Source organism: Leptinotarsa decemlineata, unplaced genomic scaffold, assembly GCF_025532065.1.
Source record: "Leptinotarsa decemlineata unplaced genomic scaffold, Ldec_3_MD MMD2_tig00000251_RagTag_RagTag, whole genome shotgun sequence".
NCBI lineage: Eukaryota > Metazoa > Arthropoda > Insecta > Coleoptera > Chrysomelidae > Leptinotarsa > Leptinotarsa decemlineata.
In genome coordinates this window covers 30,953-48,960 of record NW_027412547.1, presented here as the reverse complement: position 1 = coordinate 48,960, position 18,008 = coordinate 30,953, and the positions used below count along the sequence as shown (strand labels likewise).

General features: G+C 35.1%; 1 protein-coding gene across 1 annotated transcript; it reads right to left on the bottom strand.

Annotated features, from left to right (window-relative positions):
- Nucleotides 1-190: 190 nt before the first annotated feature.
- LOC111512436 (fatty acyl-CoA reductase wat) lies at nt 191-10,290 on the bottom strand. Its single transcript, XM_074173405.1, has 9 exons — nt 10,122-10,290; nt 5,533-5,741; nt 4,220-4,468; nt 3,991-4,136; nt 3,803-3,912; nt 3,474-3,678; nt 3,178-3,420; nt 1,118-1,375; nt 191-390 (listed from the first exon to the last, which is right to left on the bottom strand). The coding sequence occupies exons 1-9, from the start codon at nt 10,156-10,158 to the stop codon at nt 291-293; spliced, it is 1,557 nt and encodes a 518-aa protein (XP_074029506.1). The 5' UTR covers nt 10,159-10,290; the 3' UTR covers nt 191-290.
- Between the last annotated feature and the right edge of the window lie 7,718 nt (nt 10,291-18,008).

Below are 18,008 nucleotides of genomic sequence, written 5' to 3'. Positions count from 1 at the left end.
TCTTGCCACATGGTCGTACGGTCAATAAGGAGTAGTATTATGTTCCGCGTGCAAGAAGCAATACGAAACAAGTATTTTTATAAACACTGTATAATAAAGATGAAGAAGTAGAGAGTCAAAACCGTTATTCCTGAAAAATTGAAAAATCTATTATTCATTTTCAACTAAACGATGTTAAAATTAGCAGATCTTTTTTTCTAAAATTATATTTTATTCACTAAGGATAAGTACCATCACACTGAACATTTTGATAAACATACCTCATATTTACATGAATATCTTATTTTTGTTCAAAAAATAAAGCTATATAAATTTGATAAAATTCTTGAAGTACAATTACAGATGATATAGATGAATAAACACTTGAATGCCATGTTGAATCGCCTAAACCTGAAACGAAAAGTAATCATACATTTTTTAAATATATAGCAATCACATGGCGTAGAAGGACTACTCTATTTCTTAAAAAAACTCACTTAATCCTTAGTTTAAATTTGGAATTCAACAAAGTTTCGAGATTGATATCGGAATTTAGTGATAACAATGTTATTATAAGAATGTTCAAAAATTTTGTCCGTTCAAATGTCATGTGTTTTTGTAGCTCCATATCTCAATAAATATTTATTCTGCTGTCGTGATAGATATTGATCGATAGAGAATTTTTTACTCTACACATTGATGCTGGTCATTTTTTCCAAATTTATTTTTTTGACACTTTTCAGCTTATTACTATATTCTGCCTATATTCTCCCCATACCTCATCTTTCCAAACACTTCGATAACTTTTTCACCGGGTAGAACCTTCGCCAGTCAGGACCAGGCAAAAACGGCTTTCGTCGGCTTCATCGAATCCGGAGCACCCAATTTTTATGCTGATGGAATTAACCGAATTGTGTGTGCTACGTTGGCAAAGGTTCATTCATTCAAATGGCGCTCCTCTCGAATAAATTGAACAAGTATCTACTGAAATATTACAGTTTGAAGTGGACTCATGAAAACGGACACAATTTTAGAAACAACCTGATAAATTCCGACTTCAAACTCGGAAACTAGTGATAATTTTTTTCAAAATTATTTGTATCCCTTCCGCGCCTTCGCGCTTTGAAATGAAACATACCAATCACTTTTTCGTCTCGCCGCCTCTAAAGTTTCATCAGACTCCTTCAACAAGTATAACCGTATTCCTTTGATGTATCTCCTGAAGTAAATGAGCCAGTGCACTGTCGTCATGCTCAGAGGGAAAAGTTCTCGGTCTCTCCGGTTCATTTTATGCCACAGATTACAGGTATTCTTGTTGGAGAACTTCCAACTCCTAGTGGCGAAGTATGATAAGGTGTCTGCGAATTTGTGGATAGTTTTGTAGAGTTGCATCATTCTGAAATGGAAAAATGTTTGAAGTCATATTGAGGAATCACAATAGACGATCGGAATAACCTGCAGTTTTGGGTCGACGAAATAATTAGCGTACGTCATCAGTTTATGAAATCAAACGATTTGTTTTGGAACAATCTCACTTTCCTGACCAAAGGAAACCAGCAAAGCTTTATCTACTTCTTAAATGGGGCAATTCTGTGTGTATTGAAAACTCGACAATCTCTATTTTATGTAACTTCGCGAAGGGCTGCGAGATGACTGTGTATGACTAATTACTTCCACAAGTCAAACCATGTATTTCAGTTAACCAACACGAATTTCTACGGAAGAGATCCAAGATCTTCCAATAATCAAACAACTATCAGGTGTCGTGGATTCCAAAGGTAAGGAAAACATATTTGGGTTGTTCATAAAATAAGGTGGATGTTCAAATTTCCCGGGCTACGTACATTCGGTTAGCGATTTCTTTTGAATTTGAATTTTGAATTTGAATTTTCATTTTTCTAAAAACATATTTATAAACTCATCAATTTCTATTTTGTCCCGTTCAAAGTAGTCCCCCTTAGGTATAATACACCTGTATCAGCAGATTTCTTTTCAATTCCCGAAGCAGTTCTGATATGCAGTATTTGGAATGTCTTTGAGCTCTCTCAGCGGTTCGATGTTTATCTCCTTTATCGCCGCAAATGCCGTCCTTTCATGGGTCGCTTCAATCTTGGGAACACGAAAAAGATGCAGGAAGATGGGCAAATCTGGTAAATACGGTGGCTGAGGCATGATTACGATATTGTTTCTGGACAAAATTTATGAACGAGCAATGGCGAGTGAGCAGATGCATTAGGCATTCACAACCGCAGTCACAAAAATCCAGGCTAGTACCCGGTGATCTCGGTATCCGGCCGTGGTCGAATAGAGCCTTGAGTACCAGTTTCGTCTGCTACTGCGTCAGACAGTTTCAGCAACGACTGACTTGTTTTCATTGCTGAATTGCTTTTATGTTCCACGTTCACTATGTAGCGAAAGTACTATGTTACGATGTTAGGTAGATTTTAGAAAGTTCGTCAGCACTTTATTAATTATTTTATGAAAAAGAAAATGAATATTTTTTCCGATTCCATTTTTCCAGCATGCGAAACATTAGACAGAACCGGTCAAAATGTACTTAGTGTGAAATATGAACTGTTTAGTTGTGAAAACTTTTGTGTAGTATATAATAACTGTAGCCTTAGGACCTTTCCAATAAATAACATCAAAACAATTAGAACTGGCAAACGGTTCGAAAATTGAAAAAAAATCAACAACTGACGTTAGTTCGGCTATCATTCTTGGATGTACTGAGTGTTTGGAATGTTGCTGCACTGAGAAAATTTGGATGAAATGTATCGGACTCCATATAATAAGTATCACGTCTACATTATCAAGAATAATAGGAGTAAATTTCATTGAATCCAGAAAGATAATTCAGAAAATGTATGTTTTCATTCTTGGTTGAAGCAATCCATCAGACATTTTTTGTTGAATTCGAGAACTCGTCAGAAATGCCCAAAATTTCACATTTGGGGTGAATTTTCGAAAGGAGTACCAATGTTCTTTCCACACCTTTTCACATCTGTACACCTGTACCACACATGTGGTACGATATTTGTACCACTGCGGCAACACTGAGCACTAAATGCAATGTATTATCCAAATAAGAGCTGTTTAGTCTTCGTTTTTCATTTGTAGAAGGAAAGGATGTATGTATTGAATCGCTAATGTTTACTGAACGCATGTGCATTCTTCAATCGTCCCGATTTTACTCACCTCGGTTTGTTCCCCGTCAATATGGCAACAAGATCTATGAGGAATCCGGGTAGAGTATGACAAAAAAATCGCAAAATCCAATACCAATAAAGATCAGGCGTGAATATGACGAATGCTTCCCACAGAGAGTTCAAGACGGGGAATTTTTCACCTTGGATGATGTTCAGCTCTATGAATTCCCTCCACGTTATCGGATTTTCTGCCGAAGAAACATAGTTGTATACTAGCAGTTGATTGGACGTTCTGAAAAATTCAAGTGTCAACGCCATGCGTACGGAAAAGTCTGAGGTACTCACTTTGTTTCGGGGTTTTTCGAAGAAACGTCCCAAGCGGCAGAGATAAGTCCCGCCACGCAACTATCAACCGGCACCACGTCTGAGGTTCTTTCTCTGGCGCAGGGCATCACCCTAAGTACTCCTGAAATCGCACCTGCTGCAACTCCCGTTGGGCCGTACAAGTTGTCGATCCAACCTTCCAAGGGTTCTTTGTAGGTTGATATCACTGAAAATTACCAAAATGCTTCATATCTTTCAATTTAAATAAAACAAAGTGTGCGTGAGATATCATCGACATTTAAAAATAACTACCATTTCCAAATATACCCAAATATTTTTATTTTACATACCGATAGATGGTCTGAATATTCCTATTGGTAACCCACCACCAATGTCTTTGATTAGCGATTCTGCCAAGAATTTGGTAAAGGTATAAGTGTTGGGCCATGCACCAAGTATTCTGAAAATAAATTTTAGAAATGTTCATTGTGCGTGTATACATTAACTATATTCTTTTATATTGATTGAAGTTTCTTACCGTGGGGTTAATAATTCGGCCTCGCTTTTATTTAATTTTTCTAACACAGCTTTGACATCTTCGTAACGAATCACGTGGTCGTATACTTTTTCATCTATCTCGCTCCGAGGACAGTTGGCATATGCGGTGGATACATATATGAGAGACTGAAAGAAACGCCCCTTAGTTCAGCCATTCTCAACAGAGATATTTTCTCGAAATATTATAGTTACATTTTTGATATTCTCACCTTTAAATTCATCATTTGTCTAGCGAAATCTACAACTTCCTTGGTTCCGTTCACGTTTATTGTGTAGGCAAGATTCAAACTTTCATCGAACTTCACTGTCGCCGCCACGTGAAAAACTATATCAATTTTAGAAATCAGCGTCTGTCTGTCTGTCATGCAGATCCCCAAACCCGACATCGAACAGTCTCCTGGAATGGCTTCAATTCTGTGCTTGAATTTTGGACATTCTCTTTTGAGAGTGTCAAAAACCTGAAAATTTGTACTCGAAGTTTTTACATTGATACATAAATAAAAATGTAGTCATCTATGTTTTATATAACTTCATCCAGCAAAAATTAACTTTATCCCTATTTTCAAAAATAAAGACCACCTTGAATCTTTAGTTCGATGTTCTTTAAAAGCGTGTTTTTTAGTTTTTTAAACTATATTTATTTTTAACTTTTTAGTTCGATGTTCTTTAAAAGCGCGTTTTTCAGTTTTTTAAACTATATTTAATATTTTGATTTTCTTTTGAACAACCTATCAAGGAGGTTACGTATAGCGCCATCTACCCGCGAATAGATCAAGAAATATTAAGTAGGTTACGTACAGCGCCATCTGCTCGCGAATAGATCAAGAAATATCAAATAAGTTACATAGCGCCATCTGCTCTCGAATAGATCAAGCACTGATGCCGATAATTATATCAATACAGATCCCGAGCTTGAGAGTTTCAAGCAAACATGCATACAAACAATCATACATACATACATACAGGTGAAGCTAATATAAAGCGTGTAAAAAATATAGAGAAAATAAACGAACAATTTACTTTTCAAGTGATGCGATGAAGAGAGTGAAGTTTCAAATAAGTTTATCATATATTAACTGAACCTTCTCAAAACAAAAATTGACATGTTCTTCGAATTTTTTATTTTTTTGTTCATTTCTGAGTTTCAAGAGGGCTCAACTTCACCCGAATGAACATTTCTTTGAGTTATCGATTTTCAGTTGTACATATTCTTATGTTTTCTTCATTGAGATTTCGCGAAAAATGAAGCACCATATGACATGAGGATCATAAATATTTTGAACCTTCGAAAGTATTCCAATCCAGATAAACTCCTCTAGTAAATGAAGAACATGACAATAAAAAGACACGAACCGTAATTTTCTGTACAGATTCACCTCTGTAATACTTCTATCGAAATAATAGTTGAATGAACTTAGCATTGGGTTGAAAAAAGTACAGAATGATTATTAGAAACAGATAATTGTAATGAAAACTACCAGGCAGAAATTCTTTGGTACTTTGTTTTTCAGAAAATACTTACTACATCATCGAAGATTTCGTCAATTCTTGTATGGATATTTTTCCCTTTCTTTTCTCTAATCAAAAGATACAACGTCGACACTTCAGTTGACCTGAGCAACTTTTCTATAAGCACTTTTCCCATAAATCCTGTGCCGCCAGTGATGAAAACATTCCGGTGTTTGTAAAAGCTTTGAATTTGTGATTCTTCCATTTCGGGAGCGCACCGATCTGAAATTAAAGTAATTCATTTTGAATGGGAAAACAATAAAATTTGAACTTTTTTATCTAGGAAGTGAAATAATGCTTTTCTAGTAAATATACAGGGTGGCTCAAAGAAAGACGTCTAATGCTTTCAGATAAAATCACCCTCAAATGCATTTTTTGAGTAATGAAATGTTTTGGCTTTCTACTTCTCCATATTTACACAAAAAATTTGGGAATCTTCCAAAGAAACGAAAAAATTAATTGCGTTCAAATCAAACGCTTTACAAAGATGTGTGGATCATACAAAGAAGTAACTATATGTGTTACTTAAACGGGTCATAACTGGTGACAAATCATGGGTATATGATTTTCACATTAAAACTGAAGTCCAATCGTCACGATGGAAGAGCCCAGGAGAGCAAAGACAAAAAAAGCACTAGTTCGATCAAGCGTCAAAGTTTTCTTCACTGTTTTCTTCGATTATGGTGATATAGTGCATCGGAAGTTCTTGCCAAATGATCGTACGGTCAATGAGAAGTATCTGTTGACTAAATAGTCACAAGAAATTTTTGTTGAAACGAATAACTTTGTCTCTTCGAGATGGTGCTAATTTCTCGAGAATCGTTACGACAAACAATTAATTCAGCATATGTCATAAGTAATCCGACTGAATACGAAAAATATGCATATAAACTTGGCAAGGGACTTTTTAAGACGTCCACTTTTCTGTTTTCTAAACACGTACTTTCGTATGTGTGTCATAACGAAAAGGAACATGTCCGTCCGATATGCCTTGCCTGACGTAAGGAATTCATTGTCCAATGATTCCGTGATGAATTTTCCAAATAGTAACCTTGGATTTCTGTAGGCAGATATGCAGTTTTCGCTAGGTTTCCGTTTGAGTTCAAGGGGCGTTTTTTATTTATCGAATTCGGAAAATAAGAGTACGTGTTGGAGCGTACTTGTGCGATTTTCGTAGCATATTTATTACCTATTAGTCCAATGAAATGAGGATTCAAATTACCATTCAAATTATTGAAATGAGGGTATCATTGAGAAATTTGCATCGACTCAAATATAACGTGACTGATGAAATATTTATTAAAAAGTACGAAACAAAATTTACAAAAATAGATTTGAACATGAAAAAATATACTTCCATCAAATATCTATAGAGGGTCATATTGGAAAGCAAAAACATGTTTGGAATTGAGTGGAACAATAAACGGGCAAGATCAAACAACGTCATTGTGTACTAATAATAATGAGGTAATGATGATTAATCAATTGTCGCCAATTGTTTTACAGAACATTCCTGGAACAATGTGGATGTTGCAATAAAAACTCATTTCGGATACAAAATACAGAATTTCGTACAAAATGTAATTTACGCCATTTGATGAATAAGTAATCAGTGATAAATCTGTAAAATGCTAACTCGGTGGAAGTTAACGTACCATTACCATTGATTAGAAGCGTAGCGTTTCGAACAGCTGTGTCTTAATCAGGCTACAATTGTAGGAAGTAGGAATTGAAACTTGGAATCCTTGAAAGTCGTACTTTGAACATTGATTATGGAATTCAAGCAGATGCCACTGATATATTGAATGGTTTATTTGTGACAGTAGTTGTTTTGAAAGGGTTTTTTTCCAGTTTGTACCTATCAATTCACATTAAGCGAGTATGTTATTACAAAAACATATTTCTTCAAATCAAAATCTTTTTATCATCTCATATTTCCACTTATATTTCTACTCTTTGTTAATTGCGTTATTGTATGCGCTGTCTGTTCAAAAAATAAGGCAAGTTTTCACTTTAGTCGGCATTAAACAGCACCAATTAGGTATTTGTAACAAGCAAAGCAACTAAAAATTTTTAAAGATGGGTCTTTCAAATAACAGTCCACATATTTACACAGATTGTTCTTGAACGTATCTTTGTGCGTTTATTGCAGGTGAATGATAATAAAAAACAAAACGTTGAACTATTTCATAAACTAATCACGATGAAAATAATAACATAGGTCGCAATTCCAAAACATGACAATGAAATATATTACTGACCTATTTTACGTGTCTCAGAAAGAAATATTATATCTTATGCAACTTTCGACTATGATCCATCTTGGAATTGTTTTCAGCTTTTTGAAATTATTTGATACATGCTCGAATGGCTAATACACACCTCAAACAAACAGGTGCAAAACCATAGAATGTAACTTGTGAAAATCAATTCGTACGTCTGGCGGTATTTATTAGTTTCAACAAAAATATTTTGATTGGCTTTAGAAAAGTTGACAAAATATTTGAAAAATGAATGTTTGATTTATTTAAATAATAATTTCCGTTTTCTCGAAGTTTTTGTCGAATGCTCAAGGATAAATTATTTGCTAATAAATGACTTGATGTTCAAAATACGAAATTTGATGGAATTCCAAAACCGCAGTCCGTGAATATGTACGTAGGATATTCACAAAATAAGATAAATGTTCAAATTTCGTCGGCTACGTACTTTTGATAACCGATTGTTTTATTTTTTTAAGTTGGTACACTCGTCTTGAACATATATTCAAAGTTTCAACTGTTTGGCATTTTCAACATTGTTGGTGAGAGGCATAAAGGTTAGAAATGTTTTGCGTGTTCAGCGGTTTTCTGCTATCGAAAAAATATATCAAAGAATTTGCATCAAATATTGTTTGAAAATAGAATTGAGTGCTCAAAAACACTTGAAATCTTGACAGTAGCATATGATGATTGTACTTTAGGTCAGAAAAATGTTTACAAGTGGTACAAGCTTTTCACAGAAGATCAAGAAGATGTGAATGACGACGCTCACCCTGGACGTCCCAACCAACATATTTTATAACTTTCGCATCACGATAATGCACTTGCTCACTCGTCATTGCTTGTTTGTAATTTATTGGCCAAAAAACAACACTGCCTAAGCCACCGTACTCAACAGATTTGTACCCCTGCCATTTTTTTCTGTTCCCAAGGGCACAGTTCTGATATGCCCTTATTAGTATTTCTTTGAGCTCCCTCAGCGATTCGGTGGATATCATAACTACTTCCATAAGAATATTGAATTACAAGAAAGAAAAAAATACTTTCGAAACAACTTATTTTATATGTACATTGAATTTTTATGGAATTGAATCGGATATCATTAACAGAATTACTTCACAATATAGTGTATGAATGAGGTAAAATTTCACTTATATTCAACACTTTTATTCTCATTGGCGATATCCTAAACTTCGGAATAGGACACTTGCCTCATTGCCTCTTCAGCAAAGAAGTAACTTTTAGACACGAACTGGGAAAAAAGCTCTCTTGAAACAACTTTTTCGTTCATATAATGTTCATATGAAAGCAGTTGTCATGAAAGTATTTTTTTGTGTAATTTAATGTTTGTATAAAAGTAGCTGTCTCGAAAAGGTTTTTTTTTTAGCTTGTGTCTGAAAGTTACTTTTTTAATAAACTATACATATTTGTATAGAGTTTATTCTGAAATTAATTGCTTTCTTTGGAAGATTCCAAAATTTTTTTGTATGAAGATGGAGAAGTACAAAGCCGAAACCTTTTTTCCCCACAAATTATACTCTATAAAAAATATACCCCTTTCAACTTTTGAATTTGAGTAATTTTTGCTGAGGGATTTTTGAACTATTAAACGTTCTGCTTGTTTGTGGATTCCAAGTTTCATATTTACCTTGAATTAAATAAAACTTTAAACTCAAATTCATGGTAACTTCGATGCGAATTTAATCAGTTTCCAAATTCTCGAAATGAATTGAGGTCATTTTTTAATCGAATTTGAAAATCTGCTTAATTTGTGGAGTAAAGTAAAAATCGAATACCTAATTAGCATTTGATAATCAATATACAATTATGAAGAGGCTTTTTCGGTACTTTCGTAACCCAGTTTTTTAGTATTTTTGTTCCATTATGGTTATCAAATAACACAGAGTGCATAACTTTTATATGAAAATAGGAATTTCATATGATTTGATGTCAGAATTCAGTACTCACGGAATAAATATATAATAGAAACAGGTATATTTTTAGGAGAAATTGATTTTTGGGAAAGAAAGGTTTTGGCTTTCTACTTCTCCATCTTTATATTTTATATTTTTTTTGGAATTGATTACATCTTTTCTTTTCTTGAAAGATTTCCACATTTTTTTGTAGGAAGATAGAGAAGTAGAAAGCCAAAAACTTTTTTAGATTAGATCCTATACGTTTTTATTCAAATTACATTAATAGGAACATTATGATATTTCCGTTTAATTCAATATGAATTAGGTAATTGATTAGATTTAATTTAGAACACATTAAAAAAATAATATCGATTACACCGAAAGAAATGAAAATTGCGGAAATGCATGAATAAAAAATCACTCACTTTTAATAGGGGTATTCTTCAGTAAATTCTCATTCATTGAAAACCAGAAATAGGAAAAATGGACATTCACAAACACATATCACCCCTAACACTGAATGAGTGCCGCTCACATCAAACACTACAATTATGCAACCAGGTGGGAAGGACTGCCGAATATACAGTGTCTTTAATTTGTTAACGTTGTAGATACACACGACTTATTTTAGGTTGGTGGGAGAGAATCATTGATTTATTCTCATTTCGTTCATTTTAGACTGTTCATTATTGTATATCGCAGAGGTTTCCAATCTTTTTTGTTTGCGGCTCCTTAAATAATCGGTTTTTTTTTTTTCGCGGCGCCCTTTATACATCAGATTTTTTTCAAAATTCTTGACTTTCATGAAAAATTGGAGAACTGTTGGATGCGGATTGGACAAAATCAATGAAATACGCTGCTTGTTCAAAAAATTACATGAATTCTCATTTTTCTCAATAAATATTTATTCATTCATTAATTTCTATTTTATCCCCTTCAAAATGGTTCCCTTCAGATATAGTACACTTCTGCCAGCGTCTTCCCGATCCTTGAAGCAGTTCTGATACGTATTGTTTGGTATGTCCTTGAGCTCTCTCGGCGATTCGGTTTTTATCTTCTAATTCGTCGCAAAGTGACGTTCTTTCACGAACCTCTTCAGTTTTGGGAACAGAAAAAAGTCGTAGGGGTCAAATCTGGTGAATATTTTGGGTGAGGCATATTTAAGGTGTTGTTTTTGACAAAAAATTACGAACAAGTAATGCCAAGTGAGAAAGTGGATTATCGTGAAGCAAAATCTGTGAATTGTTTGTTTGCACAAAACCGAACGTTTTCTTCGTGTTGCTTCTCGCAAGCGGCGCATAACTTCCAGGTAATACTCCAGTGAGCAAAATCTTGACATTCGTTCGAATTTGGCGTGCTTTTTTGGCCTTGGATCTCCTGGGCTTCTCCATTGGGACGATTGGACATTGGTTTTGATGTCATAATCATATAGCCAAGATTCGTCACTAGTAAGGACCTTTTTAATCAAATTTGGATCGCCGTTGACTCCATTCAACAATAACTGAGCGGTAGTAATGCGATATTTTTTTTTTGTCAAAAGTTAGCAATTTTGGAACAAATTTCGCTGACACACGCTCCAAATAATAGCGTGACATGAGCCAACGACATCATCAGCAACTTGCCTAATAGTGATTCAACAATTCTCCATAATAATTTTCCTCTCTTTTTCAACATTTTCACCGGTTGTTGATGTAATGGAGCGTCGTCATTGACATCTTCCGACCTTCTGTGAAAAGCTTGTACCACTTGTAAACATTTTTCCTACTCAGAGTACAATCACCGTATGTCACTGTCAACATTTCAAGTATTTTTGAGCATTCAATTCCATTTTTTACACCAAATTATAAATAAATTATACATAATTTTTTCGATCTATTGTTTTGATAGCAAAAAATCGACGAACCCGTAAAACACTTCTAACTTTTATGCCTCTCACCAACAATGTTGAAAATGCTAAACAGTTAAAACTGTGAATATATGTTCGAGACGAGTGTAGCCTGCGAAATTTGAACATTTACTATGTTTTTGTGACAGTCCACGTATACGACTGTTGTCACAAAAAAATTGCCGAATTGTTTCATTGAATATTTCGCGGCGCCCTAATAGCGGCTGTTCGGTGCCGCAAAGAACCGCAACGTGCATATCCTATTTTGAAGTAATCGACGAAATGTATAAAAAATTGCAGCAGCCGGCACTTGTTAACAGTAGAGGTCCGATTCTGCTCCACGACAACGCCCGTCGGCACGTTTCACAAATCGCCGTCCTGAAATTGAGCGTTGTAGTTCTGATTCACCCACCATACTCCCAGACCTCTCGCCAACCGACTATCATCTTTTCAAGCACTCCGATAACTTTCTCATCGGTAGAACGTTTGCCAATCAGGACCAGGCAAAAACCTCCTTCGTCGACTTCATCGAATCCAGAGCATTCAAGTTTAATGCTGATGATGGCAAAAACATTGATTCAAATGGCGCTTATTTCGATTGAATTGAATAAGTATTCACTGAGATATTATAGTTTAAAGTAGACTCATAAAAGCGGACAATAATTTTGAATCAGACTAATATAATTTTCAAAATGTATTTAATTGATTTATAATATTCGTTTCCAAAACTAATGAAATATGAAACGGTTTTTTGTCGTGGAAAAATATTTGCAATCTGTTCAAAACTGACCACGTAAACTCTGTAGGGTGATTAAGTGTTCGTTCTGGGAAGTAATTCTTTTTGTCAGTTTAACCACATTATTTATGCGTTCTACTTATTTACGCTTTTGAAGAAAGTTGATTTAATCTATTCGAAATTGAGAACAACGGATTTCTGTGAATCAGATAAATGCCGTCGACAACTAATATTATGTAGTTTATGTATCGTTGATTTATCCGTTAGATCAAATCGTTGTTCGACGGTTTATTACGTCATTGTATCTCATAAAAATTTCAGTGTATGTGCAGCAAGAAGGCGTACTGACACATCCTGAAAAAATTGAACTTGAGAAGAATCCAAATTTTACTGAAACTGTCGACCCGAACAGTCTTTGCACAGCTATAGCCGAACATGCTCTCAATAAAGAAGGCACTCACATTATCTCATTCGAAGCTAATGCAATACTCGAGGTGCTGAAAAGTGGTACTGCACTATTTGAGAATGCAAGCACAACGTTGTTAAATATTGTTAGCCAATGCTTTGTGTCAACGGTATTTGAACCCATCAACAACTATTGGGTTTTTACCTTTCTCTCTAAACAGTGAATCTACATGATAAAAGAAAAGAGAAAAGAACACAAATAATGGAAATGAGTTTCGAAAAAAGAAAACAAGTTTTGGATTACGTTACAGAATTAGACTACACCCCCACTCCAATACTGACTGCTTTACTTTCCTCTCAGGTGGGTAGTGGGTCCCATTGAGAGAACCGGGTCGGAAGCCGGTGTACTTACTGGCCACCAGATAGAACTCGTGTAGACCCACATTTGAATAAGACCTCCGGTTAAAAGTTTAATTTGTTTATCGTTTTTTGGATAACAAAAAAATTTGATTTTTTTTTGTCGTTTTTTTTTGTTGATTGACAAATTCGTTTTCATGTAATACAATTTTTTTTGGAAACGAGTTTTACCAGTATTTTCATAGTTCAATCAAAACTATAAATATTGCTGATACAAATTCAAACGATGACAATTTTTTGTAAAAAACTTTCTGCTCTTCAAATATCTTTTTTCGAATTTTGAATACCAGGCAAAAACCGAACTTCCATTTTTTTCATTTAACTGTTTATAAATTTATAACCTTTTGTTAGCGCAAAACTGTGTGAAATTATAAAGTCAATGACAAGTCAATCATAATTTTCGAAGAAGACGAACAAAAATTGTGGGAAATGTGTGGAATTGTGTGAACTAGGCTCATCACCGCCAATATTTGACTAAGATAAAAAAATTAAAAATTTTATTACATATTTTCGAGATATGTAAACTTTTGGTAACTTCTGATATCATAGAAAAAATAACTGTGTTGAAAAAAAAAGAGTTTAAAGTACTTTTATTCATAGGGTAGTGTTGGATGCCAGCAAACCTGTTTATCTAGTCACGGAATTTGACCTTCCTTACTACGTATTATAAAAAAATAATCAGATAATTTTAAAGCGATACACAAAACTACGTCATCAACTATTTCAACTTTCCATAATATTGATAATATTGGTGATTGTAATATTATTGAAGTATAAACAAATCAATATTTAACCAGATTTCATTCGAATGAGATGTCCTCGGTCTGAGGATTTCAATGCCAAAATTAGAAAACGATCGCTTGAACAAAAATATCGCTTTGAAATTCCCACCAAACGTTTAACTTACGGAGACGCAGAAAGGCCAACATTTTCTTAAAAATAAAATTCACAAAATTTCTAGTTCAAAGTCAGAATTTACCAATATTCCTAAGTTGAAGTCAAATTTCATCAAAATAATTTTGATAAATTCAGACTTCTACTCGGAATTTTGTTAAACTTCAACTTCATTCTGAAAAATTTGTTGAATTTTTGAGCTTATACTCCTAATTGTGGCCAACTTTTCTGTACCTTCTTTTAAAATAAAAAATCCATAGAACTTTAAATCAATTTTCAAATTAAATAAGGGCGATAACACCTCCCTTTACGAAGACGTCATCTCTGGGATCAACAGAGAACTCAATCCTCGAGTCAGAGGTAAACGAGGCTCCCCAAGGAAGTAAGCTGCAAAGACGACGAGGTACGTCTTCTGTTTTACACTGCAGCTTTCACTGCAAGGCAATCAGTTGAAAAATAGATCCCAGACACAAAGCATTTATGATCCAACACCCGAGAGCGATGTTTTAACCCGCCATAGGTCTCATCAGTGGTGTTAGGCTGAACCACAAGTGCATTCCGCCCTGGAGTTGAGTGCCCTGAGACAAAATCTTCCCCACACTGTTTTTGTGGTCCTCAACTTGCTGCTTGGCACTTCAGCAAGATTGAAGATTGATCTTTTATGGTCAAAATATTTGTAAAACCTTACTCTACTGTGTGCAGTTGGCGCATGGTGGTCCTCTGTACCTAACTAGAGACGGGTGGTCTGTGTCGCTGACAAATGTGTGTTATTTAGAACCGTGATTTAGAATGTGTGTGTGTCTGTGAAAATGAAAAAAATCATACTTACTGGAGCCGCCAAACGACAACTCGCAGAGGTCGTCTCTGATTCTGCTTTATCGTCCTCATACGCTTATCCCTCTCGCGGAATCTGGAGTCGTTCCTGTTCAGTGCCTCGTTAAGATCACGCAGCTTTGGGGTGAAATAAATATGTCCGGATACTCTCGAAGATGTTTGCGACGTGGTTTCTCAAGAGTGCATTCACTTAGTGGGTGCTAAGATCCAGGTCCCGGTAAATGAATCGGTTGGGTATGTATCTGGGCGCGTTTATGGCCGACGACAAGTAGGTGTTCATAAACTTTCAGAGTTGGCGCCTGTATCTTTCTTAACACTGGCCCCAGACAGTGGGGCACCCGGCGATTTTGAAAAAATTTTTGAGTGTACTTACAATTTTGATGCGTAGATTACGAATCCGAAAGAAAAAGGCGGCGTTCTCCCGTATTTACAAAATTACGCCCCTTCACAGTTCAGAAATGGGCAACTTTTCAGCCTTCTTTTTCACAAGATAAACTATTCATAAACACATGCATTTATTCACTAGGCCACCTTTACACCTTATTCCTCCTCAATTGACACTTTACAATTCAACAATCAACATTTTTCTTATAAAAAACTTAATTCAAAAACGAATGCTTCTTCTGGTGACATTCTTCTATTTCTAGGTTAGTTACTAGTGACATTTCAGAAAAAAAGGTTGGTATTTGCCGCATACGATTTCAAATTCGTAGATTTGGATTTTTAATTTGAGGTTAGTGATTAGAAAAAGACAAAGAATGAAGGCAAAAAACAATTGAATTACTTTAAGAATATTGTACCAACTATGCCATTAACCTTTAAAACGTAAAATACAGAGATATATAACCAAAAAGCAGCTCCATACATTTTTTAACATTTTTATTGGAAAAATGTTGATTGTTGAAGTGAAAAGTGTCAAGGAAGGAGGAATAAGGTGTAAAGGTGACCTAGTGAATAAATGCTTGTGTTTTTAAATAGTTATCTTGTGAAAAAGAAGACTGAAAAGTTGCACTTTTCTGAACTTTGAAGGGCCGTAACTTTGTAAATAAGGGAGAGTGCCGCTTTCTTCTTTCGGATTCGTAATCTACGCATCAAAATACGTAAGTACATCAAAAATTTTTTCCCAAATCGCCGGGTGCCTTCAAAACGAATATTTACCCATATCTGCTGTGTGCCTGATTCTCAAGTATTTTCAGTATGACGCGTTCTGGCACTTTGCTCATCAATGGGGCCACGCTTATTGGCCGATGATTGTCAAGGAAAGTGAGGTTCTTGTCATAATGACCGTGACCTTAATAAACTGGTAAAGGAAGTATAGCGGTAAGGTTGTTCGTAATTGCCGCTATACTCTTTCTGGGTAGGGCTTTCAGCCCCGGTTTGGGGGCTTACCGAGCAGCAAGGCATCTCACGATGCCTTTGACTTCCTCGGGAGATGTGGGATTCGTTGGTTGAGCGTCGTCCCTTCGCTGTCGTCTCAATTTGCGCATCATCTGTTCAACTTGTTGCTCGACGTTTTCCACCTTGTCTCTGATGGAGACATAATTTTCTCTACGATAAGTTGCTCACCGTGTAATGGTGAGCATAGTTTTGGCGGTCCTTCCTCAGCACTCTGCATTTTCTATGCAGACTGGTCTTCGATATTGACACAAATGAATTGCTGGAGTCAACTGTCCTCAAAGTCTGAGTAAATTAAAGTGATAACCATCTCTCTTCACGAAGACGCCATCACTGAGATCGACGGAGAACTCAGTCCTCGAATATCAAATATAAACCCACGCCTAGCACCACTGATGATCATGTTTCACTTGATTCTGTTTAGAGAGCTGAAATTTTGTATGTAGTATATGTGTTCGTTTTATGTTGAAGATGTGCAATAAAGAAAGATTCTCAAGTATTCCAACTGGGGATCCCCCACTGGGGAAAAAAGGGCGCGTTTACAAATGAAAATTACCTTTTCATCAGTTTCTCCGTAGCTCTACATTTTCGGAGGCTGTAATTTTGTATGTAGGTTCGTTTTATATTGTAGATGTTCAATAAGACAGGATCATTAAATATTTCAAACTGAGACACCAGCCGTGTGGAAAAAAGCGCGTCCATAAAACAAAATTATCTTTTCATCACTGTTTCTCCATAACCTTGAATTTCCGATGGGTGAATTTATATTTGTATCAGCATTACATCCGTGCGGAGCCAGGGCGGTTCGCTAATTATTCTATAATAACAGTGGATGAGGAATGAAGTACTTTCTGGTTTAATAATCGTGAGAGCGTGCTGACTGGTAAATAACTAATAAAAATAAGTAACTGTGATATCAAGTTTGATGATTGAATATTTACATTTGTTATAATATTTTTCTACACAAGTTCCCATGTATTTGAAAGGATTTTTTTAATATTCAATATCGTGGGATATTAAAATTTAATTATACCTACTTCGAATGAACATGATTTGAATTGAACATATATTGAATGAATAATACTTGATAGATTATCATTTGCATTCGTAACTGGTTTTTTTGGTAAACTTTTTTTTAGTATCATCGGCAGTTCGAAGGTTGACAGGTTGCCATTAGCTCCGCACAAAGCACCGGAAATATTCTGAAGGTGGTTTCTTACATGAGAGATATTGTGGACGCTAAAAACTATTTTCATCCCTCTCCATACAGGTTTTTTCCAAAAGTATTTCACGAATTATATTTTTTCTTTATGCGAAATAGAACATTATTTTTATCTAACCGATAAAACAGTCATGCACGTAGATTAACGGTAATTATCGTCTTCGGGCACTGAAGATCAATTAACAAATTAAAGAAATGTATATTACCTTGGGAGATATCATCTTGCATTTCATTCCCAGTTTTTTACATTGCTATGCGTAATGTACGTGAGAAATATATTTAAAATTACAATTAACGTCAGCATCTACATTTGACAAAATTTGCACGTCTCGTGAAAAACCCACATTGAAAGTTTTTTGACCTTCTTCGGATTGATGTCTAGAGTTCGTTACGAATATTTTGTTCATAAGTTTCCGAACTACCGTTGGAAGTTTTTTAAGGAGTTTGCAAAATCTCAAGATTTTGATAAAAATCACGTGATCTAAAAGTGTATATCTTATCTTCGTATCTGACTCTCCATCAAA

Bases quoted from the DNA above. Each gene is read 5' to 3' on its own strand.
- LOC111512436 (XM_074173405.1), bottom strand. From the start codon at position 10,158: ATGAATGAGAATTTACTGAAGAATACCCCTATTAAAA. The intron at 3,913-3,990 runs GTAAGAAACTTC...ATTTATTTTCAG, and splicing joins GCCGAATTATTAACCCCACG to AATACTTGGTGCATGGCCCA. The intron at 3,679-3,802 runs GTATGTAAAATA...GGTAATTTTCAG, and splicing joins AATATTCAGACCATCTATCG to TGATATCAACCTACAAAGAA.